The sequence below is a fragment of the Salvelinus alpinus genome, chromosome 13, assembly GCF_045679555.1.
Source record: "Salvelinus alpinus chromosome 13, SLU_Salpinus.1, whole genome shotgun sequence".
Taxonomy (NCBI): Eukaryota; Metazoa; Chordata; class Actinopteri; order Salmoniformes; family Salmonidae; genus Salvelinus; species Salvelinus alpinus.
In genome coordinates this window covers 50,290,916-50,316,212 of record NC_092098.1, presented here as the reverse complement: position 1 = coordinate 50,316,212, position 25,297 = coordinate 50,290,916, and the positions used below count along the sequence as shown (strand labels likewise).

Here is a 25,297-nt window from a genome sequence, read left to right as displayed (position 1 = left end):
GACAATTCATTCGACCACATGGCTTGGGTTTTGCTCTGACATACACTGTCAACTGTGGGACCTTATATAGACAGGTGTGTGCCTTTCCAAATCAGGTCCAATCCATTGAATTTACCACAGGTGGACTCCAATCAAGTTGTAGAAACATCTCAAGGATGATCAATGGAAACAGGATGCACCTGAGCTCAATTTCAAGTCTCAAAGCAAAGGCTCTGAATACTTATTTAAAGAAGGTATTTCTGTTTTTTATTTGTAATAAATTTGCGGGGGGGGAATAATTTAATTGTTTTCGCTTTGTCATTATGCAGTATTGTGTGTAGATTTATGACTTAAAAAAAAAATAATAAATTAGAACAAGACTGTAACGTAAAAAAAAACATTTGGAAAAAAGGGAAAGGGTCTGAATAGTTTGAGTTTGTTTATATATTATTTAATTTTTTATTAAAACATTTTAGGGGGTGCTGCAGCACTCTCAGCACCCCTACTTCCCACAGCTATGTTTGTTATGGTCTGTGGGGTGCATTTTCCTTGGTTTAGGTCCATTTGTAGAATTTATGCCAAGGTGCATTGAAGCTCTTCTGGCAGCTCGTGGCGACCAAACACCCTTTTAAGACATTTATGTTGGTGTTTCATTTATTCTGGCAGTTACCTGTAGGCGCTTGTAATACAATGTAATCCACAGTAAAAAATGTGAAACTCTGTGGCTTTATTATATTATATTATATATATAATATATATTATATAATGCTCTCTCGTGTATTTAGAACATTGTGGTTGGATTTTTATTTATTTTTTATCATAAAAATGGAAATATTTTTTTGCCTCTTGGGTTTGGGCCCAGCCCCCTGACTCAAACAATTGACCAGTCACATTTATTTATCATTCAGTATTTTGGGATTTTTTAGGAATCGCTTACCCAATCAATGCACTAACGGTCATGTAATTAATTTTTTTTTCTTTTTTACTTTTTCTTTGCTGCTTCTTGGGTCAGTGCTCAGGGGTTTAAGCCCCAGTAATTCCCTGCATTAATCCGGCCAATGACCGGTAAAGGTTATGTCAGTATGGCCGGTCCAATCTCTCTCCTTACTTTTTCTGGTGAGAGCTCTTTTCTCTGTGAGGATGCAGGTTATGTTGAGAGTGGGTAGAGTCACTGCTGTGAGTCGGCGAATGGGAGCGCTTCCCCTGGACTCTGTGACCTCCCCATCTCCCTGACGACCCCAGGCCCATCGTCTGCCTGTCCTCCCCATGTAGGGCCTCTCCAGCCTGGGCAGCAGTACTTCCTGGGGCCCTGTAGAGGGCAGTGTGGGCCTTGTTCTCTCCTCCTCTCAGTTGTGGCAGTATCACGGTCGACTGGGTTCCCGGAGTAGCAGCAGTCAGCATTCTCAGCTTCTGTAGAGAGATGATAACCAACAAACGGAAAAAAAAGAACCAAAGACAAAACAGAAGAAAGGGGAAGAAAGGGCCTCAGAGTTTGTCACAGTGGAGGGTTTGAGTGCTACGGTGTACTTGCCAAAAGAGGGTCAACATCTAAAAGAAAAGATCTAGGTTTTTTCTTGATATGGCTTATAGACAGTCCTCTATGGTGCGGCGCATGCAATACTTTGGCATGCAAAACCATAATGAGACGAAGAAATCATAATCCTAAAAAAGAAACAAACAAAAACACTAGAAGAGGGAGAGGAAGAATGGTAAACAATATCAAATTAACAAATAAAGTTAAAGAGCAGAGAGAAGAGAGTAGAGAAGAAAAGAGAGAGGAGAGTAGAGAGTTACAGTAGAGAGATACAGTAGAGAGAGCTACAGTAGAGAGAGCTACAGTAGAGAGAGTTACATTAGAGAGAGATACAGTAGAGAGAGATACAGTAGAGAGATACAGTAGAGAGATACAGTAGAGAGAGTTACAGTAGAGAGAGCTACAGTAGAGAGAGCTACAGTAGAGAGATACAGTAGAGAGAGATACAGTAGAGAGAGATACAGTAGAGAGAGCTACAGTAGAGAGATACAGTAGAGAGAGATACAGTAGAGAGAGATACAGTAGAGAGATACAGTAGAGAGAGATACAGTAGAGAGAGATACAGTAGAGAGATACAGTAGAGAGATACAGTAGAGAGAGATACAGTAGAGAGATGCAGTAGAGAGATACAGTAGAGAGAGCTACAGTAGAGAGCTACAGTAGAGAGTTACAATAGAGAGCTACAGTAGAGAGAGTTACAGTAGAGAGATACAGTAGAGAGAGTTACAGTAGAGAGATACAGTAGAGAGAGTTACAGTAGAGAGAGTTACAGTAGAGAGAGCTACAGTAGAGAGAGTTACAGTAGAGAGCTACAGTAGAGAGAGTTACAGTAGAGAGAGTTACAGTAGAGAGAGTTACAGTAGAGAGTTACAGTAGAGAGATACAGTAGAGAGAGTTATAGTAGAGAGAGTTACAGTAGAGAGAGCTACAGTAGAGAAAGCTACAGTCGAGAGAGTTACAGTAGAGAGAGTTACAGTAGAGAGAGTTACAGTAGAGAGCTACAGTAGAGAGATACAGTAGAGAGAGTTACAGTAGAGAGAGCTACAGTAGAGAGATACAGTAGAGAGAGTTACAGTAGATAAATACAGTAGAGAGAGCTACAGTAGAGAGCTACAGCAGAGAGAGATACAGTAGAGAGAGTTACAGTAGAGAGAGTTACAGTAGAGAGAGTTACAGTAGAGAGAGATACAGTAGAGAGCTACAGCAGAGAGAGATACAGTAGAGAGAGTTACAGTAGAGAGAGTTACAGTAGAGAGAAGAGAGTTACAGTAGAGAGAGTTACAATAGAGATAGTTACAGTAGAGAGAGCTATAGTAGAGATAGAATAGTTACAGTAGGGAGAAGAGAGTTACAGTAGAGAGAGTTACAGTAGAGAGAGTTACAGTAGAGAGAGTTACAGTAGAGAGAGCTACAGTAGAGAGAGTTACAGTAGAGAGAGTTACAGTAGAGAGAGTTACAGTAGAGAGTAGAGAGTTACAGTAGAGAGAGCTACAGTGGGGAGAGTTACAGTAGAGAGAGTTACAGTAGAGAGAGCTACAGTAGAGAGTAGAGAGTTACAGTAGAGAGAGTTACAGTAGAGAGTTACAGTAGAGAGAGCTACAGTAAAGAGTAGAGAGCTACAGTGGAGAGAGTTACAGTAGAGTTACAGTAAAGAGAGCTATAGTAGAGAGTAGAGAGTTACAGTAGAGAGAGTTACAGTAGAGAGTTACAGTAGAGAGAGCTACAGTAGAGAGAGTTACAGTAGAGAGATACAGTAGAGAGATACAGTAGAGAGAGATACAGTAGAGAGAGATACAGTAGAGAGAGTTACAGTAGAGAGAGCTACAGTAGAGAGAGCTACAGTAGAGAGATACAGTAGAGAGATACAGTAGAGAGTAGAGAGATACAGTAGAGAGGAGAGAGATACAGTAGAGAGAGTTACAGTAGAGAGTAGAGAGATACAGTAGAGAGAAACAGTAGAGAGAGTTACAGTAGAGAGAGCTACAGTAGAGAGTAGAGAGATACAGTAGAGAGTAGAGAGATACAGTAGAGAGATACAGTAGAGAGTAGAGAGATACAGTAGAGAGATACAGTAGAGAGTAGAGAGATACAGTAGAGAGGAGAGAGATACAGTAGAGAGAGTTACAGTAGAGAGAGCTACAGTAGAGAGTAGAGAGATACAGTAGAGAGTAGAGAGATACAGTAGAGAGTAGAGAGATACAGTAGAGAGATACAGTAGAGAGTAGAGAGATACAGTAGAGAGATACAGTAGAGAGAGTTACAGTAGAGAGAATAGAGAGCTACAGATTTGTAGAATAGAAAAAGAGGACTTCTTCCAGTTTTAGTAACGGTTAAAAAACGAATATGAATCAAAACAAACTTGACGGAACATCACAGAAATGGAAGGAACAAAATAAAAGATTCACAATTATAGAGTCAAATCAGAAAAACAAGTCGTCTTCTACTCAATTTTCATTTTGTGGAGTTTTTTTCCCTGGAGGAGACTATTGCTGAGATGTGTACAGCGACCCATTTTCTTTTTTCTGTTTTTTTTTAATCGTTACTCTTGTTTAACCTCTTGGTTAACATCCACTTACCAAGAAAGTGTCATTCCCTCCTTTAGTAGGTAAGGTATGAAGAAAAGGGAAAAGTGGGGCAACATAAGTGCATCATTAGATTTCACAAAATGCAAGGTGAAAAAGACACAAACCCTTCCCTGGCAGAGTGAGGCATGAGACAGACCCTTCCCTGGCAGAGTGAGGCATGAGACAAACCCTTCCCTGGCAGAGTGAGGCATGAGACAGACCCTTCCCTGGCAGAGTGAGGCATGAGACAGACCCTTCCCTGGCAGAGTGAGGCATGAGACAGACCCTTCCCTGGCAGAGTGAGGCATGAGACAAACCCTTCCCTGGCAGAGTGAGGCATGAGACAGACCCTTCCCTGGCAGAGTGAGGCATGAGACAGACCCTTCCCTGGCAGAGTGAGGCATGAGACAGACCCTTCCCTGGCAGAGTGAGGCATGAGACAAACCCTTCCCTGGCAGAGTGAGGCATGAGACAAACCCTTCCCTGGCAGAGTGAGGCATGAGACAAACCCTTCCCTGGCAGAGTGAGGCATGAGACAAACCCTTCCCTGGCAGAGTGAGGCATGAGACAAACCCTTCCCTGGCAGAGTGAGGCATGAGACAAACCCTTCCCTGGCAGAGTGAGGCATGAGACAAACCCTTCCCTGGCAGAGTGAGGCATGAGACAAACCCTTCCCTGGCAGAGTGAGGTATGACACAAACCCTTCCCTGGCAGAGTGAGGCATGATACAAACCCTTCCCTGGCAGAGTGAGGCATGAGACATACCCTTCCCTGGCAGAGTGAGGCATGAGACAAACCCTTCCCTGGCAGAGTGAGGCATGAGACAGACCCTTCCCTGGCAGAGTGAGGCATGAGACAGACCCTTCCCTGGCAGAGTGAGGCATGACACAAACCCTTCCCTGGCAGAGTGAGGCATGAGACAGACCCTTCCCTGGCAGAGTGAGGCATGACACAAACCCTTCCCTGGCAGAGTGAGGCATGAGACAAACCCTTCCCTGGCAGAGTGAGGCATGAGACAAACCCTTCCCTGGCAGAGTGAGGCATGAGACAGACCCTTCCCTGGCAGAGTGAGGCATGAGACAAACCCTTCCCTGGCAGAGTGAGGCATGAGACAGACCCTTCCCTGGCAGAGTGAGGCATGAGACAAACCCTTCCCTGGCAGAGTGAGGCATGAGACAAACCCTTCCCTGGCAGAGTGAGGCATGAGACAAACCCTTCCCTGGCAGAGTGAGGCATGAGACAAACCCTTCCCTGGCAGAGTGAGGCATGAGACAAACCCTTCCCTGGCAGAGTGAGGCATGAGGCAAACCCTTCCCTGGCAGAGTGAGGCATGAGACAATGAAATCAACTGACATTCAATCAAATACAAAAGAGAAAGGAATCAACCACAATGTTCAGGGAACGTCTCACACGAGAGCAGGTATTGTACATCTCTCAGATCATCCACTCTCCTTCCCAGCCCACTCCACCAGAGGGCAGGGTAGACATTCTGTGTGAATGACCATTGCAATAAGTTCAGGGGTTCCAGAGTGTTAAGTGTAGGGGTTCCAGAGTGTTAAGTTTCAGGGGTTCCAGAGTGTTAAGTTCAGGGGTTCCAGAGCATTAAGTTCAGGGGTTCCAGAGTGTTAAGTTCAGGGGTTCCAGAGCGTTAAGTTCAGGGGTTCCAGAGCATTAAGTTCAGGGGTTCCAGAGTGTTAAGTTCAGGGGTTCCAGAGTGTTAAGTGTAGGGGTTCCAGAGTGTTAAGTTCAGGAGTTCCAGAGCATTAAGTTCAGGGGTTCCAGAGTGTTAAGTTCAGGGGTTCCAGAGCGTTAAGTTCAGGGGTTCCAGAGTGTTAAGTTCAGGGGTTCCAGAGTGTTAAGTTCAGGGGTTCCAGAGCGTTAAGTTCAGGGGTTCCAGAGCGTTCAGGGGTTCAACACCCAGATACTATGTTAGGCTACAGTTTGTTCAAACCAAGGAATTTCTTGTCAGCGTGGGGTTGCATTTCCCCTGTAACTTTTTGTACATATGACATCTTAATTGGCTCTGTTGAGATGCACAGCTTGCTGTCCGAATCTCTTTTAGTTCTCTGTTTAATGCTATCTATTAATAGGATAGGTGACACAAATCTGTACTAGTGAATTTCTACTCACAGTTAAAGCGTTACCTGCAGCAAAAGCAACAGTCCTCTGAGAGAACAGGACCTCTGCAAATAGTGCAAATAAATACTTCTGGATATTTATTGAGGTTATTCTTAAAACACAGCTCCATTTCAAACAGAAATGTGTTTGGTAGACCAACTTCATTACGAGGCCTTTGAGCAAGAGGGCGCTGTTGCAAGATACGGTGGGCGGAGGACATTGAGCTAGGATGCAAGCATTTTCTATAATAAGCAGTATAAACAGGGCAAGGGGCTTCACACGGTTTTGTGTGTCTGTGTGTAGATGCTTGTGTGGCGCAATTTCATGGCTGAGTATGTGTGTGTGTGTCTCCGGGATATATACAGTTGAAGTCGGAAGTTTACATACACTTAGGTTGGAGTCATTAAAACAAATTTTTCAACCACTCCACACATTTTTTGTTCACAAACTATAGTTTTGGCAAGTCGGTTAGGACATCTACTTTGTGCATGACACAAGTAATTTTTCCAACAATTGTTTACAGACAGATTATTTCACTTATAATTCACTGTATCACAATTCCACTGGGTCAGAAGTTTACATACACTAAGTGGACTGTGCCTTTAAACAGCTTGGAAAATCCCAGAAAATGATGTCATGGCTTTAAAAGCTTCTGATAGGATAATTGACATAATTTGAGTCAATTGGAGGTGTACCTGTAGATGTATTTCAAGGCCTACCTTCAAACTCAGTGCCTCTTTGCTTGACATCATGGGAAAATCAAATAAATAATCAGCCAAGACCTCAGAAACAAAATTGTAGACCTCCACAAGTCTGGTTCATCCTTGGGAGCAATTTACAAATGCCTGAAGGTACCATGTTCATCTGTACAAACAATAGTATGCAAGTATTATCACCATGGGACCACGTAGCCGTCATACCGCTCAGGAAGGAGACACATTCTGTTTCGTAGGGATTTAATGTAGATTAAGTGCAGATCAATCCCAGAACAATAGCAAAGGACCTTGTGAAGATGCTGGAGGAAACAGGTACAAACGTATCTATATCCACAGTAAAACGAGTCCTATATCGACATAACCTGAAAGACCGCTCAGCAAGGAAGAAGCCACTGCTCTAAAACTGCCATAAAAAAGACAGATTACGGTTTGCAACTGCACATGGGGACAAAGATCGTACTTTTTGGAGAAATGTCCTCTGGTCTGATGAAACAAAAATAGAACTGTTTGGCCATAATGACCATCGCTATGTTTGGAGAAAAAAGGGGGATGCTTGCAAGCCGAAGAACACCATCCCAACCGTGAAGCATGGGGGTGGCAGCATCATGTTGTGGGGGTGCTTTGCTGCAGGAGGGACTGGTGCACTTCACAAAATAGATGGCATCATGAGGAATGGAAAATTTGGTGGATATATTGAAGCAACATCTCAAGACATCAGTCAGGAAGCTAAAGCTTGGTCGCAAATGGGTCTTCCAAATGGACAATGACCCCAAGCATCTTTCCAAAGTTGTGGCAAAATGGCTTAAGGACAACAAGTCAAGGTATTAGAGTGGCCATCACAAAGACCTGACATCAATCCTATAGAAAATTTGTGGGCAGAACTGAAAAAGCGTGTGCGAGCAAGGAGGCCTACAAATCTGACTCAGTTACTGTCAGGAGGAATGGGCCAAAATTCACCCAACTTATTATGGGAGGCTTGTGGAAGGCGTTTGACCCAAGTTAACCTCACTAGGGTAGGGGGCAGCATTCTGAATTTTGGATGAAAAGCGTGCCCAAAGTTGACTGCCAGCTACTCACGCCCAGAACCTAGGATATGCATATAATTGGTAGATTTGGATAGAAAACACTCTAAAGTTTCCAAAACTGTTAAAATTATGTCTGTGAGTATAACAGAACTGATATGGCAGGCGAAAACCTGAGATAAATCCATCCAGGAAGTGCTTTTATTTTGAAATGCCTGTTTTTCCATTGAAAGCCTATCCACCATAAAGACTTAGGACCCAGTTCACGATCTCTATGGCTTCCTATACATGTCGCCAGTCTTTAGGCATAGTTTCAGGCTTTTACTCTGAAAAATGAGGGAGAAACAGCACTTTCAATGAGAGGACAGTGGAACTTTCCAGACATGAGTCCAGCGCGTGACCGGGAGTGCGCCTCTCTTGTTTCTCCTTTTCTATTGACGAAGCTTTTGTCCAGTTGAATTATTATTGATTATTTATGACAAAAACAACTTGAGGATTGATTTTAAATATCGTTTGACATGTTTCTACGAACTTTTATGGTACTTTTTAGATTTTTCGTCAGTCTGTTATGACCGCGCTTTGTTCCAATGTATTACTGAACAAAACGCACCAGGTTTTTGAATATAAAGAGGGACTTTATCGAACAAAACAAACATTTATTGTGTAACATGGAGTCTTCGGAGTGCAACCATATGAAGATCATCAAAGGTAAGTGATACATTTTAATGCTATTTCTGACTTTTGTTACTCGTCTACTTGGCTGGTTACTGTTTGTAATGATTTGTCTGCTCGGCGCTGTTCTCAGATAATCGCATGGTTTGCTTTCGCCGTAAAGTATTTTTGAAATCTGACACCGTGGTTGGATTAACAAGAAATTATTCTTTAAACCGATGTATAACACTTGTATGTTTCATGAATTTTTATAATGAGTATTTCTGTTTTTGAATTTGGCGCTCTGCAATTTCACTGGATGTTGGCCAGGTGGGACGGTATCCAGTGAAACCACCCTAGAGAGGTTAAATAATTTAAAGGGAATGCTACCAAATACTAATTGAGTGTATGTAAACTTCTGACCCACTGGGAATGTGATGAAAGAAATAAAAGCTGAAATAAATAATTCTCTCTACTATTATTCTGACATGTCACATTCTTAAAATAAAGTGGTGATCCTAACTGACATAAGACAGGGAATTTTTTACTAGGATTAAATGTCAAGAATTGTGAAAGACTGAGTTTAAATGTATTTGGCTGAGGTGTATGTAAACTTCCGACTTCAACTGTAGATCATTATCAGGAGGTCAAAGGTCCAAAGCAGGTATATAAAAACATAGGGAGTTCTCTTGCATGCAATAATCTACTCTCCTGTAAACGCTGACCGCTGACCAGAGACCCTTCATAGGAAAAGAACAGAAATAAGGACCCCCTTCTCCACAGAATAAAGACTAAAGCTGTAGATAGAAGACAACACACAGCCACTGACGCAGGTGATGACAGCTGTTTAGAAACAGCCGTCAAGGAAATAAACATGATCAAATCATAAGACGAATGTAACTCTTTCACCAAGAGAACGGAGAGATGCTGGACAAACAGGAATCAATGCATTCTACAAAAAAAACAGAAAGAAATGGACCTGCTTCAAATAGGGCAGGATATTGGACTGAATTCAAACAGAAAAAACAGACCTGTGTCAAATAGGGCAGATTATTGGACTGAATTCAGAATTTAAGTTTAAAAAACAAACTCTAACTAATCAAAATCTTAAAAGCAAAATATAACTGATAAAAGGAAAGATAAAAAAACTTGCTAAAGTTCCCTGGTGGTTAAATAATAGAGAGAGAGATAGAGAGGGGAGAGAGACAGAGAGAGAGGAGAGGGAGAGGGAGAGGGGGGAAAGAGAGGGAGAGGGGGGAAAGAGAGGGAGAGGGGGGAAAGAGAGGGAGATGGGGAGAGAGGGGGAGAGGGGGGAGAGAGAGGGAGAGGGGGAGAGAGAGGGAGAGGGGGGAGAGAGAGAGAGAGAGAGGGAGAGAGAGGGAGAGGGGGGAGAGAGAGAGAAAGTGGGGAGAGAGAGAGAGAGATGAGAGGGAGAGGAAGAGCGGGAGAGGGGGAGAGAGAGGGAGAGGGGGGAGAGAGAGGGAGAGGAGGGAGAGGGGGAGAGAGGGAGAAGAGAGAGGGAGAAGAGAGAGGGAGAGAAAGAGAAAGGGGAGAGAGAGAGAAAGGGGGGAGAGAGAGAGAGGGGGGAGAGAGGGGGGGGAGACAGAGAGAGAAACAATGACGTCAAGCTGGAGGGTGCTTCTGACATTGTCATATCTGCATAAAGAAAGACCACGTGCCAAGGCAAAGCGTTACCTACCTTCCATTTCAATCAGTGACACGTTTGCAATATCAACAAAAACAGGACAAGAAGAAACAGAACACAGGAGAAAGGAATGTTCTCCGCAGCGAAATGGGAAAAAGACAATGAACCTCTTTTAGTATCAACGCTACGAACTTCTTCCAGAGACTAAGAAGGAGAAGGTAAACAAACAAACCAACAAAAATACAAAAGAAAATGGACAAAAAAAACAATAATTAAAATAAAAATTTTTTTTTATATAATCTAGAAACTACAATAATTTGCTGTCTTTTTGGCTTGTTCAAATGCAGCCGAGGGGGAGGAGGGTAAAGGCTGGGTAAGTAAACAGAGTTAATTATGAAACAAAATGAAATCAGTTATTTAGATAGAATGACGTGTGGGAAGTAAGGAAGCAGGGATGGAGAGATGGGCATGCAGAGTTGACAAGAGAAGAAGGGATAAGAAGAGCATGTCAGGACAACAAAGGGCAAGAAAGATGTGTCACACACACACACACACACACACACACACACACACACACACACACACACACACACACACACACACACACACACACACACACACACACACACACACACACACACACACACACACACACACACACACACACACACACACACACACACACACACACACACACACAACACGGATGGACAGGTAGAGGGGAGGAGAGATGGATGGAGGGAGGGAGGCTCAGAGCAGAGCACCACTAGGATGGACAGATAGAAGGGGAGGAGAGATGGATGGAGGGAGGGAGGCTCAGAGCAGAGCACCGCTAGGATGAACAGATAGAAGGGGAGGAGAGATGGAGGGAGGGAGGGAGGCTCAGAGCAGAGCACCGCTAGGATGGACAAATAGAAGGGGAGGAGAGATGGAGGGAGGGAGGGAGGCTCAGAGCAGAGCACCGCTAGGATGGACAGATAGAAGGGGAGGAGAGTTGGATGGAGGGAGGGAGGCTCAGAGCAGAGCACCGCTAGGATGGACAGATAGAAGGGGAGGAGAGTTGGATGGAGGGAGGGAGGCTCAGAGCAGAGCACTGCTAGGATGAACAGATAGAAGGGGAGGAGAGTTGGATGGAGGGAGGGAGGCTCAGAGCAGAGCACCGCTAGGATGGACAGATAGAAGGGGAGGAGAGATGGATGGAGGGAGGGAGGCTCAGAGCAGAGCACCGCTAGGATGGACAGATAGAAGGGGAGGAGAGATGGATGGAGGGAGGGAGGCTCAGAGCAGAGCACCGCTAGGATGGACAGATAGAAGGGGAGGAGAGTTGGATGGAGGGAGGGAGGGAGGCTCAGAGCAGAGCACCGCTAGGATGAACAGATAGAAGGGGAGGAGAGTTGGATGGAGGGAGGGAGGCTCAGAGCAGAGCACCGCTTGGATGGACAGATAGAAGGGGAGGAGAGATGGATGGAGGGAGGGAGGCTCAGAGCAGAGCACCGCTAGGATGAACAGATAGAAGGGGAGGAGATATGGATGGAGGGAGGGAGGCTCAGAGCAGAGCACCGCTAGGATGGACAGATAGAAGGGGAGGAGAGATGGATGGATGGAGGGAGGCTCAGAGCAGGGCACCGCTAGGATGGACAGATAGAAGGGGAGGAGAGATGGATGGAGGGAGGGAGGCTCAGAGCAGAGCACCGCTAGGATGGACAGATAGAAGGGGAGGAGAAATGGATGGAGGGAGGGAGGCTCAGAGCAGAGCACCGCTAGGATGGACAGATAGAAGGGGAGGAGAGATGGATGGAGGGAGGGAGGCTCAGAGCAGAGCACCGCTAGGATGGACAGATAGAAGGGGAGGAGAGTTGGATGGAGGGAGGGAGGCTCAGAGCAGAGCACCGCTAGGATGGACAGATAGAAGGGGAGGAGAGTTGGAGGGAGGGAGGGAGGCTCAGAGCAGAGCACCGCTAGGATGGACAGATAGAAGGGGAGGAGAGTTGGATGGAGGGAGGCTCAGAGCAGAGCACCGCTAGGATGGACAGATAGAAGGGGAGGAGAGATGGATGGAGGGAGGGAGGCTCAGAGCAGAGCACCGCTAGGATGGACAGATAGAAGGGGAGGAGAGATGGATGGAGGGAGGGAGGCTCAGAGCAGGCACCGCTAGGATGGACAGATAGAAGGGGAGGAGAGTTGGATGGATGGAGGGAGGCTCAGAGCAGTGCACCGCTAGGATGGATAGATAGAAGGGGAGGAGAGTTGGATGGATGGAGGGAGGCTCAGAGCAGAGCACCGCTAGGATGGACAGATAGAAGGGGAGGAGAGTTGGATGGATGGAGGGAGGCTCAGAGCAGAGCACCGCTAGGATGGACAGATAGAAGGGGAGGAGAGATGGATGGAGGGAGGCTCAGAGCAGAGCACCGCTAGGATGGACAGATAGAAGGGGAGGAGAGATGGATGGAGGGAGGCTCAGAGCAGAGCACCGCTAGGATGGACAGATAGAAGGGGAGGAGAGATGGATGGAGGGAGGCTCAGAGCAGAGCACCGCTAGGATGGACAGATAGAAGGGGAGGAGAGATGGATGGAGGGAGGCTCAGAGCAGAGCACCGCTAGGATGGACAGATAGAAGGGGAGGAGAGATGGAGGGAGGGAGGCTCAGAGCAGGGCAGTCACCGCTAGGATGGACAACTAGTAGAGTATGTACATTTAAAAAGAGACCCCAGTCACATTTTGGAAGAGATATTCTTCAACAAGAGACCATTGTGATTTTATGAAACCAGCTCAGAAAGTACACAGTGGCCTCTTTAACTTCAAACAATTTCCTTTTGGACTCAGCAATGCAGCCTTGGGGAGGGTGGCACTAAACATATTCATATCAATACATGGGGAAAATAAATACAGTATAGCACTCATATTCAAAATGGCTTGGGTCCCTTTAAAATACCAATGTTACTACATGTTGTGTGTTTAGTTTCAACATTGTATCACTTCTTTTTAAATGTGAGCAGATATGCATTTACCCTGGACAAGAAAACTACAAACAGAAACCTGAGAAGCAGAGATTGAAGAGACTGCTGTTGTGTGCTAACCACAGTACTACTACACTATCAGCTAACTTCTGTTGAATCTATGATCTCTCAGAATGATCTCTCAGAGTGATCTCTCAGAATGATCTCTCAGAGTGATCTCCCGGAGTGATCTCTCGGAGTGATCTCCCGGAGTGATCTCTCGGAGTGATCTCCCAGAGTGATCTCCCAGAGTGATCTCCCAGAGTGATCTCCCAGAGTGATCTCCCAGAGTGATCTCCCAGAGTGATCTCCCAGAGTGATCTCCCAGAGTGATCTCCCAGAGTGATCTCCCAGAGTGATCTCCCAGAGTGATCTCCCAGAGTGATCTCCCAGAGTGATCTCCCAGAGTGATCTCCCAGAGTGATCTCTCAGAGTGATCTCTCAGAGTGATCTCTCAGAGTGATCTCTCAGAATGATCTCTCAGAATGATCTCTCAGAATGATCTCTCAGAGTGATCTCTCAGAGTGATCTCTCAGAGTGATCTCAGAGTGATCTCTCAGCATCCAAAATGAACAATTTTGAGCGAGCATCCTCCCAAATACACAAGGAGTCTGAACGCTGATTAATTTTCAGCAAGGGAGAGATAATAACTCCTCTGTAATACGGAGATTAACAAGAGAGGTCTCATGAACAGAAAACCTGTTTTAAGGCTGACGCTAGATAAATTATCAAAACCGTGGACAGATGAGCCAACCAAGTGCTTGATTACTTCACCTAAACACAACCCGTTGGCTCAAATCTCCAAACGCCGAGCCTCATATGCAACAACGGCTCGTGAGACTCCCCTTGCCAATCCCCAGTGACATGGAACACAGAGATACAGAATATATTGCAACATCAGGGATAGTCTGACAGAAGTGATACTGCCACCTAGAGACAACATACAGGTCACATGATCCAGTAAACAGGAAGTGAATAGAGAGTGAGAAAGAGAGAAGAGAGGAGTCTGGGAGCTCTATCAGACTCCTGGAGGAAGGGGGTAACTATCCCTGAGCAAAACATTGTGCGTTATAAAGACAACTGTAGTGACAAGAAGAACCAGTAGAAGACATACCCTGTTAACCTACTTGGTCCAGTTCCAAAGCATATGAGTGCTTTTTACATAAACAAGACAGAAAAGGAGCATTGGGCATTTATTTCACGGGGTAATTACCATTCAAATAGCTAAAAGCAGAAAATAAAACAGTCATGAATGAAAACAAGCAGAGAGAGAGAGAGAGAGAGAGAGAGAGACTGAGAGACTGAGAGAGAGAGACTGAGAGAGAGAGACAGAGAGAGAGACAGAGAGAGAGACTGAGAGAGAGAGACAGAGAGAGAGACTGAGAGAGAGAGACTGAGAGAGAGAGACTGAGAGAGAGAGACAGAGAGGGCGAGAGAGGGCAAGAGAGAGAGAGAGAGAGACAGAGACAGAGAGAGAGACAGAGGGAGAGACTGAAAGACAGAGAGAGAGAGAGAGAGAGAGAGAGAGAGAGAGAGAGAGAGAGAGAGAGAGAGAGAGAGAGAGAGAGAGAGAGAGAGAGAGCGAGAGAGAGAGAGACTGAGAGAGAGAGACAGAGAGAGAGAGACTGAGAGAGAGAGACTGAGAGAGAGAGACTGAGAGAGAGAGACAGAGCGAGAGAGAGAGAGACTGAGAGAGAGAGACAGAGGGCGAGAGAGAGAGAGACAGAGAGGGCGAGAGAGAGAGAGAGAGAGAGAGAGAGAGAGAGAGAGAGAGAGAGAGAGAGAGAGAGAGAGAGAGAGAGAGAGAGAGAGAGAGAGAGAGAGAGAGAGACAGAGAGAGACAGAGAGAGACAGAGAGCGAGCGAGCAGGTGAGACCTTTCTCATAAACAAAAGCTTGAAGAAAGGAGATCGGAGGAGATAGTATCATCTGTAATACATTATTCCAGGAGGAATATTTTTGGAGGCTTTTCTAATCTACACCCCATTTAGTTGCTTAGTAAGCAGTGAAAGTGAAACAGTAATGACTGTAGCCTTCGATCTAAATGGCGTCTGTTGTTTTATTAGCAGAGCAAACTGGCAGTTAGATTCAGTTAAGATTTAAAATCGAAAAGGTTACCCAAGTTCTAATGATCTACAACCGGCAGATTTAAAACAAAACATTAAAACCAGTCTGTTATTCTTTGTGTTGTTTTATAGATCACAATAAAGCAGTTACCGTTTCCAAACACTTACAAAGGGACAGTTAGGGAGGAATACGAATGTCAAAATCTATTCTGAGTAAACATGTCTGACTAGCTTCAATAAAAATACAACAGCAATTCTAGAAAAACTGTTTTTCCACGTCTGTGATTGTTGCTACTTTACCAGTAGGGGGAATGACTTCTCTGTCTGTCGCTCAATCTATTCTGACCAATTCCATCCATGTTCTAGCCTGCTCTAATGACCGTACTGTCTGAGACTAGAGCTGAACCTGTAACCAAATTTAAATCACTCACGTGTAGTAAAGAAGCATTGTAAATTGTATAAATTAGGCTCAGTTAAAATCTCCACACAATCCCGCAGGCCAGATCATAGAATTTCCATATGACAATAAAAGCTAGAGTTGGTTCAGGTCAGATGTAGAAATAGCATCGTTAAAGCCTTACATTACTACATCCATCTTTGACAGTTAGATTAGTCAGTTACAGATGGTATCATTGATGGCTGTTATCAAGCATTACTATCAGCGTGATCAGAATACAACTTTTGACTCAAATATTTCCTTAAAATTCCTAAACGAGTGTACTCTGCACTACATCAAAGAAATTAAACAGGGCCTTCTTGAAAACTATGAATAAGTACTTTATACATAAACCTTCTCCTCTTTCCTAGTTGTTTCATTTTGAGGGAGCTGTAGCAAAATAACCCTTTTCAAATATTTCAGTGTTTTCTTTCCCTCGCTAAGAAGATTCAGGAGTGAGAAGCGCTGCAGGGGTTTACTGCCTAACAGAAACCAAATAGTTTCCAGCTCATTAGAGAACCCTGGGTGCCTGAGCTTCCGCCCTAAATGGAACCCTATTCCTTATATAATGCACTACTTAGGGCTCTGGTAAGTAAAGTAGTGCCCTATATAGGGAATAGGGTACCATTTTGAACACACCCTAATACTAAACCTCCATATTAGCATTGTACTGCACATGTGCTATGCAAATGTTTAGCGATCAATGGATCATAGTGAGTCCGTATTTAGTTTGTCTTCATGTTATCCTCAGAAAACTTCAGGTCCCAGATCTGTTTGTGCTGTCTCGGCACTGCAGTGAGGATGATTAACTCATGGTTATATAACGTGTGATTCAAACATCCATCCCTCGCCTCCTCCCTCTGCTATCTAATCAGTTAACGTCTAAGGAATGTTGAGATGGTATGAGCATCCAAGTAAAGCCAGAGGTGAGCAGTGACAGAAAGAATGTAGAGCAGGAAAGAGTGGACAGATAGAAATACAGGGTACCCTGTAAACACGGGAATAACTAAACACAGGAATAACAAAACACGGGAATAACTAGACACAGGAATAACAAAACATGGGAATAACTGCACATGGCACAACGGGCACCACCACCGTGACCGCGCCTGCAACGGCAAGGCGGGCAGACTCAACCACAGCCACACGGTCGAGGGAGACAAGGAGCAGGATGTACGTAGCCTCCTCTATCTCACCCCTCCCCCTCCCCCTCCCTAATCCCCGCCCTACCCTCTAAACTACACTCAAATGGTATCCCCCACACTGTCTCCATCTCCTATTAACATGGTATCTATCCTCCACACTGTCTCCATCTCCTATTAACATGGTATCTATCCTCCACACTGTCTCCATCTCCTATTAACATGGTATCTATCCTCCACACTGTCTCCATCTCCTATTAACATGGTATCTATCCTCCACACTGTCTCCATCTCCTATTAACATGGTATCTATCCTCCACACTGTCTCCATCTCCTATTAACATGGTATCGATCCTCCACACTGTCTCCATCTCCTATTAACATGGTATCTATCCTCCACACTGTCTCCATCTCCTATTAACATGGTATCTATCCTCCACACTGTCTCCATCTCCCATTAACATGGTATCTATCCTCCACACTGTCTCCATCTCCTATTAACATGGTATCCTCCACACTGTCTCCATCTCCTATTAACATGGTATCTATCCTCCACACTGTCTCCATCTATCCTCCACACTGTCTCCATCTCCTATTAACATGGTATCTATCCTCCACACTGTCTCCCTCTCCTATTAACATGGTATCTATCCTCCACACTGTCTCCATCTCCTATTAACATGGTATCTATCCTCCACACTGTCTCCATCTATCCTCCACACTGTCTCCATCTCCTATTAACATGGTATCTATCCTCCACACTGTCTCCCTCTCCTATTAACATGGTATCTATCCTCCACACTGTCTCCATCTATCCTCCATCTCCTATTAACATGGTATCTATCCTCCACACTGTCTCCATCTCCTATTAACATGGTATCTATCCTCCACACTGTCTCCCTCTCCTATTACCATGGTATCTATCCTCCACACTGTCTCCCTCTCTTATTAACATGGTATCTATCCTCCACACTGTCTCCCTCTCCTATTAACATGGTATCTATCCTCCACACTGTCTCCATCTCCTATTAACATGGTATCTATCCTCCACACTGTCTCCATCTCCTATTAACATGGTATCCTCCACACTGTCTCCCTCTCTTATTAACATGGTATCTATCCTCCACACTGTCTCCATCTCCTATTAACATGGTATCTATCCTCCACACTGTCTCCATCTCCTATTAACATGGTATCTATCCTCCACACTGTCTCCATCTCCTATTAACATGGTATCCTCCACACTGTCTCCCTCTCTTATTAACATGGTATCTATCCTCCACACTGTCTCCATCTCCTATTAACATGGTATCTATCCTCCACACTGTCTCCATCTCCTATTAACATGGTATCCTCCACACTGTCTCCCTCTCTTATTAACATGGTATCTATCCTCCACACTGTCTCCATCTCCTATTAACATGGTATCTATCCTCCACACTGTCTCCCTCTCCTATTAACATGGTATCTATCCTTCACACTGTCTCCATCTCCTATTAACATGGTATCTATCCTCCACACTGTCTCCATCTCCTATTAACATGGTATCCTCCACACTGTCTCCCTCTCTTATTAACATGGTATCTATCCTCCACACTGTCTCCATCTACTATTAACATGGTATCCTCCACACTGTCTCCCTCTCTTATTAACATGGTATCTATCCTCCACACTGTCTCCATCTACTATTAACATGGTATCTATCCTCCACACTGTCTCCATCTCCTATTAACATGGTATCCTCCACACTGTCTCCCTCTCCTATTACCATGGTATCTATCCTCCACACTGTCTCCCTCTCCTATTACCATGGTATCTATCCTCCACACTGTCTCCCTCTCCTATTACCATGGTATCTATCCTCCACACTGTCTCCCTCTCCTATTACCATGGTATCTATCCTCCACACTGTCTCCCTCTCCTATTAACATGGTATCTATCCTCCACACTGTCTCCATCTCCTATTAACATGGTATCTATCCTCCACACTGTCTCCATCTCCTATTAACATGGTATCTATCCTCCACACTGTCTCCATCTCCTATTAACATGGTATCTATCCTCCACACTGTCTCCATCTCCTATTAACATGGTATCTATCCTCCACACTGTCTCCATCTCCTATTAACATGGTATCTGTCCTCCACACTGTCTCCATCTCCTATTAACATGGTATCTATCCTCCACACTGTCTCCATCTACTATTAACATGGTATCCTCCACACTGTCTCCATCTCCTATTAACATGGTATCTATCCTCCACACTGTCTCCATCTCCTATTAACATGGTATCTATCCTCCACACTGTCTCCATCTCCTATTAACATGGTATCTATCCTCCACACTGTCTCCATCTCCTATTAACATGGTATCTATCCTCCACACTGTCTCCATCTACTATTAACATGGTATCCTCCACACTGTCTCCATCTCCTATTAACATGGTATCCTCCACACTGTCTCCATCTCCTATTAACATGGTATCTATCCTCCACACTGTCTCCATCTCCTATTAACATGGTATCTATCCTCCACACTGTCTCCATCTCCTATTAACATGGTATCTATCCTCCACACTGTCTCCATCTCCTATTAACATGGTATCTATCCTCCACACTGTCTCCATCTCCTATTAACATGGTATCTATCCTCCACACTGTCTCCATCTCCTATTAACATGGTATCTATCCTCCACACTGTCTCCATCTCCTATTAACATGGTATCTATCCTCCACACTGTCTCCATCTCCTATTAACATGGTATCTATCCTCCACACTGTCTCCATCTCCTATTAACATGGTATCTATCCTCCACACTGTCTCCATCTCCTATTAACATGGTATCTATCCTCCACACTGTCTCCATCTCCTATTAACATGGTATCTATCCTCCACACTGTCTCCATCTCCTATTAACATGGTATCTGTCCTCCACACTGTCTCCATCTCCTATTAACATGGTATCTATCCTCCACACTGTCTCCATCTCCTATTAACATGGTATCTATCCTCCACACTGTCTCCATCTACTATTAACATGGTATCCTCCACACTGTCTCCATCTCCTATTAACATGGTATCTATCCTCCACACTGTCTCCATCTCCTATTAACATGGTATCTATCCTCCACACCGTCTCCATCTCCTATTAACATGGTATCTATCCTCCACACTGTCTCCCTCTCCTATTACCATGGTATCTATCCTCCACACTGTCTCCATCTCCTATTAACATGGTATCTATCCTCCACACTGTCTCCATCTCCTATTAACATGGTATCTATCCTCCACACTGTCTCCATCTCCTATTAACATGGTATCTATCCTCCACACTGTCTCCATCTACTATTAACATGGTATCCTCCACACTGTCTCCATCTCCTATTAACATGGTATCTATCCTCCACACTGTCTCCATCTCCTATTAACATGGTATCTATCCTCCACACTGTCTCCATCTCCTATTAACATGGTATCTATCCTCCACACTGTCTCCATCTCCTATTAACATGGTATCTATCCTTCACACTGTCTCCATCTCCTATCGACATGATTTATCTTCTTACTTTGTGTCGGTTTGTGACATTATCTCTTCTCTCTTTATTTAGTACTAATATAGATTAGCTCGTCTTTTAGTTATTCCTGTGATTACTTATTCTTCTGTGTAGTTATTCCTGTGTGTAGTTATTCCTGTGTGTAGTTATTCCTGTGTGTCGTTATTTCTGTGTGTAGTTATTTCTGTGTAGTTATTGCTGTGTAGTTATTTCTGTGTGTAGTTATTTCTGTGTGTAGTTATTTCTGTGTGTAGTTATTCCTGTGTGTAGTTATTTCTGTGTAGTTATTGCTGTGTAGTTATTCCTGTGTGTAGTTATTCCTGTGTGTCGTTATTCCTGTGTGTAGTTATTTCTGTGTAGTTATTGCTGTGTAGTTATTCCTGTGTGTCGTTATTCCTGTGTGTAGTTATTTCTGTGTGTAGTTATTTCTGTGTGTAGTTATTTCTGTGTGTAGTTATTTCTGTGTGTAGTTATTTCTGTGTGTAGTTATTCCTGTGCTTAGTTATTCCTACATTTGAGTGTAGTTTAGAGGGTAGGGCGGGGATTAGGGAGGGGGAGGGGGAGGGGTGAGATAGAGGAGGCTACGTACATCCTGCTCCTTGTCTCCCTCGACCGTGTGGCTGTGGTTGAGTCTGCCCGCCTTGCCGTTGCAGGCGCGGTCACGGTGGTGGTGCCCGTTGTGCCATGTGACGGGACCGTCAGGACCGGGGGACGGAGAAGGGGACGGGCTCCCACAGGCCTTGTGTCCTTCTGTCTTGTGCTTGGAGTTGGGCCTGGAAAGACAGACAGACAGGAGGACTGAACAAACCAGCCGCAATGCTATAATAGTGTACAGTACAGTACAGTTTAAAGGCCCACTGCAGTCAAAAACGTGATTTCCCTGTCATATATATATATATATACAGTATATATACTTCAACACTGTGAGGTTGAAATATTATTGTGAAATTGTCAAAATGATGAAAATGCCCTTTTAAATTGGTTAATAGACCAATAAGAAAGAGTCCTAATCCTCTCTGCCAATAACAGCTCATTTCAGTTTTCCCCTCCCCACTCAAACCACTCCCAGACAGTCATAGCAAAATTCGTGTTTGAGAAATTGCTCTTTGATAAGAAGCTATTTGTTTCTTTTTGGGGGTCATTTTAATAGAAACCAATCACAGGAAGGTACTTCATTGTTACCCAGAAATGATTTGATATTGAGAGAAAAACAGCTGCATTGGCCCTTTAATAACTAGTACAGTACAAACTGTAAAGAGTACTGAACAAACCTGCTGAAATGACTTAGACTCCAGAGTACAGTACCAGTCAGAATTTCGGACACACCTACTCATTCAAGGGTTTTTCTTTATTTTTACTATTTTCTGCATGGTAGAATAATACTGAAGACATCAAACAAAAAAGTGTTAAACAAATCAAAATACATGTCATATTTGAGATTCTTCAAAGTAGCCACCCTTTAGCTTGCACACTCTTGGCATTCTCTCAACCAGCTTCACCTGGAATGCTTTTCCAACAGTCTTGAAGGAGTTCCCACATATGCTGAGCACTTGTTGGCTTATTTTCTTTCACTCTGCGGTCCAACTCATCCCAAACCATCTCAATTGGGTTGAGGTCGGGTGGTTGTGGAGGCCAGGTCATCTGATGCAGCACTCCATCACTCTCCTTGGTCAAATAGCCCTTGCACAGCCTGGAGTTGTGTTGGGTCATTGTCCTTTAGAAAAACAACTGATAGTCCCACTAAGCGCAAACCAGACGGGATGGCGTATTGCTGCAGAATGCTGTGGTAGCCATGCTGGTTAAGTGTGCCTTGAATTCTAAATAAATCACTGACAGTGTCACCCACAAAGCACCCCCACACCATCACACCTCCTCCTCCATGCTTCACGGTGGGAACAACACATGCGGAGATCATCCATTCACCTACTATGTGTCTCACAAAGACAGTGATTGGAACCAAAAATCTCTAATTTTGACACATCAGACCAAAAGACAGATTTCCACCGGTCTAATCTCCATTGCTCGTGTTTCTTGGCCCAAGCAAGTCTCTTCTTATTATTGGTGTCCTTTAGTAGTGGTTTGTTTGCAGAAATTCGACCATGAAGGCCTGATTCACGCAGTCTCTTCTGAACAGCTGATGTTGAGATGTCTATTACTTGAACTCTAACTCTAATGAACTTATCCTGCAGCAGAGGTAACTCTGGGACTTCCTTTCCTGTGGCGGTCTTCATGAGAGCCAGTTTCATCATAGAGCTTGATGGTTTTTGCGACTGCACTTTAAGAAATGTTCTGAATTGACTGTCCTTCATTTCTTAAAGTAACGATGGACTGTCGTTTCTCTTTGCTTATTTGAGCTGCTCTTGCCACAATATGGATTTGGTCTTTTACCAAATAGGGATATCTTCTGTACAACACCCTTACCTTGTCACAACACAAGTGATTGGCTCAAACACATTAAGAAGGAAAGAAATTCCACAAATGAACTTTTAAGAAGGCACACCTGTTAATTGAAATTAAACCTCATGAAGCTGGTTGAGAGAATGTCGAGAGTGTGCAGAGCTGTCATCAACGCAATGGGTGGCTACTTTGAAGAATCTCAAATATAAAATAGATTTTGATTTGTTTAACACTTTTTTGGGGGGGGGGGGGGGGTTACTACATGATTCCATATGTGTTCTACAATGTAGATACTAGTAAAAAATAAAGAAAAACCCTTGAATGAGTTGGTGTGTCCAAAAGTTTGACTGGTACTGTATTGTGTACTAGCTATAGGTGGTTATAGACTCTAGACTATAGTGTATAACCTTTTAAACATTTTCAAGTCAGTCATTGTATTTTCTCCTGACCATAAAACAATCACACATGTTTAGCAGAGCAAACCTTAGCTATCGATACATCAGTAGACCAAAAGAAGTCTGATTAAAACGTAGGCATGTATCTAAGAGGGGGGGGGGGGGGGGGGGGTACGTTGGGAGCCACCATGGGGGGTCCCTACCTGCCAGGGGACTTGGAGGGGCTGTGGCCTGCGGAGGAGAGTGATGCACTGTGGGAGCTACAGCAGCTGCCTCTACGCTGAGACGTCCTACTGGGGGACTCTAATGGGGACCTGTTGGACACACACACACACACACATATATATATACAGACGCGCACACACACACACACACACACACAAGCACATAAGCATTTGGACAGACACACACAAACGCACGCACACACAAACATTCGGACAGACGCACACACATATACAGACCCACACATGCAAATAACATGATCACTGTGGTAGAATGGCCACTGTGGTAGACTGGTCACTGTGGTAGACTGGTCACTGTGGTAGACTGGTCACTGTGGTAGAATGGTCACTGTGGTAGAATGGCCACTGTGGTAGACTGGTACTGTGGTAGAATGTGTGGTAGAATGTGTGGTAGAATGGCCACTGTGGTAGAATGGCCACTGTGGTAGAATGTGTGGTAGAATGGCCACTGTGGTAGAATGGTCACTGTGGTAGAATGGCCACTGTGGTAGAATGGTCACTGTGGTAGAATGGCCACTGTGTTAGAATGGCCACTGTGGTAGAATGGCCACTGTGGTAGAATGGTCACTGTGGTAGAATGGCCACTGTGGTAGAATGGCCACTGTGGTAGAATGGTCACTGTGGTAGAATGGTCACTGTGGTAGAATGGTCACTGTGGTAGAATGGTCACTGTGGTAGAATGGTCGCTGTGGTAGAATGGTCACTGTGGTAGAATGGTCGCTGTGGTAGAATGGTCGCTGTGGTAGAATGGCCGCTGTGGTAGACTGGTCACTGTGGTAGACTGGTCACTGTGGTAGAATGGTCACTGTGGTAGAATGGCCACTGTGGTAGACTGGTACTGTGGTAGAATGTGTGGTAGAATGGCCACTGTGGTAGAATGGTCACTGTGGTAGAATGGTCACTGTGGTAGAATGGCCGCTGTGGTAGACTGGCCGCTGTGGTAGAATGGCCGCTGTGGTAGAATGGCCGCTGTGGTAGAATGGCCACTGTGGTAGAATGGCCACTGTGGTAGAATGGTCACTGTGGTAGAATGGTCACTGTGGTAGAATGGCCGCTGTGGTAGACTGGTCACTGTGGTAGAATGTGTGGTAGAATGGTCACTGTGGTAGAATGGTCACTGTGGTAGAATGGTCACTGTGGTAGAATGGTCACTGTGGTAGAATTGGCCGCTGTGGTAGACTGGTCACTGTGGTAGAATGTGTGGTAGAATGGTCACTGTGGTAGAATGGTCACTGTGGTAGAATGTGTGGTAGAATGTCCACTGTGGTAGAATGTGTGGTAGAATGTGTGGTAGAATGTCCACTGTGGTAGAATGGCCACTGTGGTAGAATGGCCACTGTGGTAGAGTGTGTGGTAGAATGGTTGCTGTGGTAGAATGGCCACTGTGGTAGAATGTCCACTGTGGTAGAATGGTCGCTGTGGTAGAATGGCCACTGTGGTAGAATGTTCACTGTGGTAGAATGGTCGCTGTGGTAGAATGGTCGCTGTGGTAGAATGGCCACTGTGGTAGAATGTCCACTGTGGTAGAATGTCCACTGTGGTAGAATGGCCCTGTGGTAGAATGTTTATTTTGATTGGCGATTTCCTGCATTTATCAAAAATCCCATCCGGTAGCCTAATTTCAGATATGTCCATGTAAACAGGATTATTATGGCTATCGTTCTTCTTGCAAAGCTTTTTAAACAAGCTATTATATGAATCTGTTTGTAATTACATTATTGTGTGCATGTGAATCAGACGGAGATCGTATCACATTCAAGCTTGTGGCATGCATCACAATATGGTTCACAGCGCTGTATGGGTTTTAACCGACAGCTGTTACGCCCCCATCCTTCCCGCTA

The 25,297-nt window shown here is 44.6% G+C and overlaps 1 protein-coding gene across 4 annotated transcripts in view; it reads right to left on the bottom strand.

Moving 5' to 3' along the window:
• srrm3 (serine/arginine repetitive matrix 3) overlaps positions 1 to 25,297 on the bottom strand; it is a 183,545-nt gene that overhangs the window by 5,178 nt on the left and 153,070 nt on the right. For 3 of the 4 annotated variants that reach the window (XR_011667611.1, XM_071339726.1, XM_071339725.1), the window contains 3 exons: positions 23,418 to 23,528; positions 21,012 to 21,195; positions 1,088 to 1,389 (listed from right to left, as the gene is read on the bottom strand). Coding sequence is in view for 3 of the 4 variants with exons in the window: in XM_071339726.1 (XP_071195827.1) it covers positions 1,088 to 1,389; positions 21,012 to 21,195; positions 23,418 to 23,528 (597 nt within the window). In the remaining variant the exon portion in view is untranslated. The remainder of the gene's footprint in view (positions 1 to 1,087; positions 1,390 to 21,011; positions 21,196 to 23,417; positions 23,529 to 25,297) is intronic. The other variant, XM_071339727.1, reaches the window with a different exon arrangement.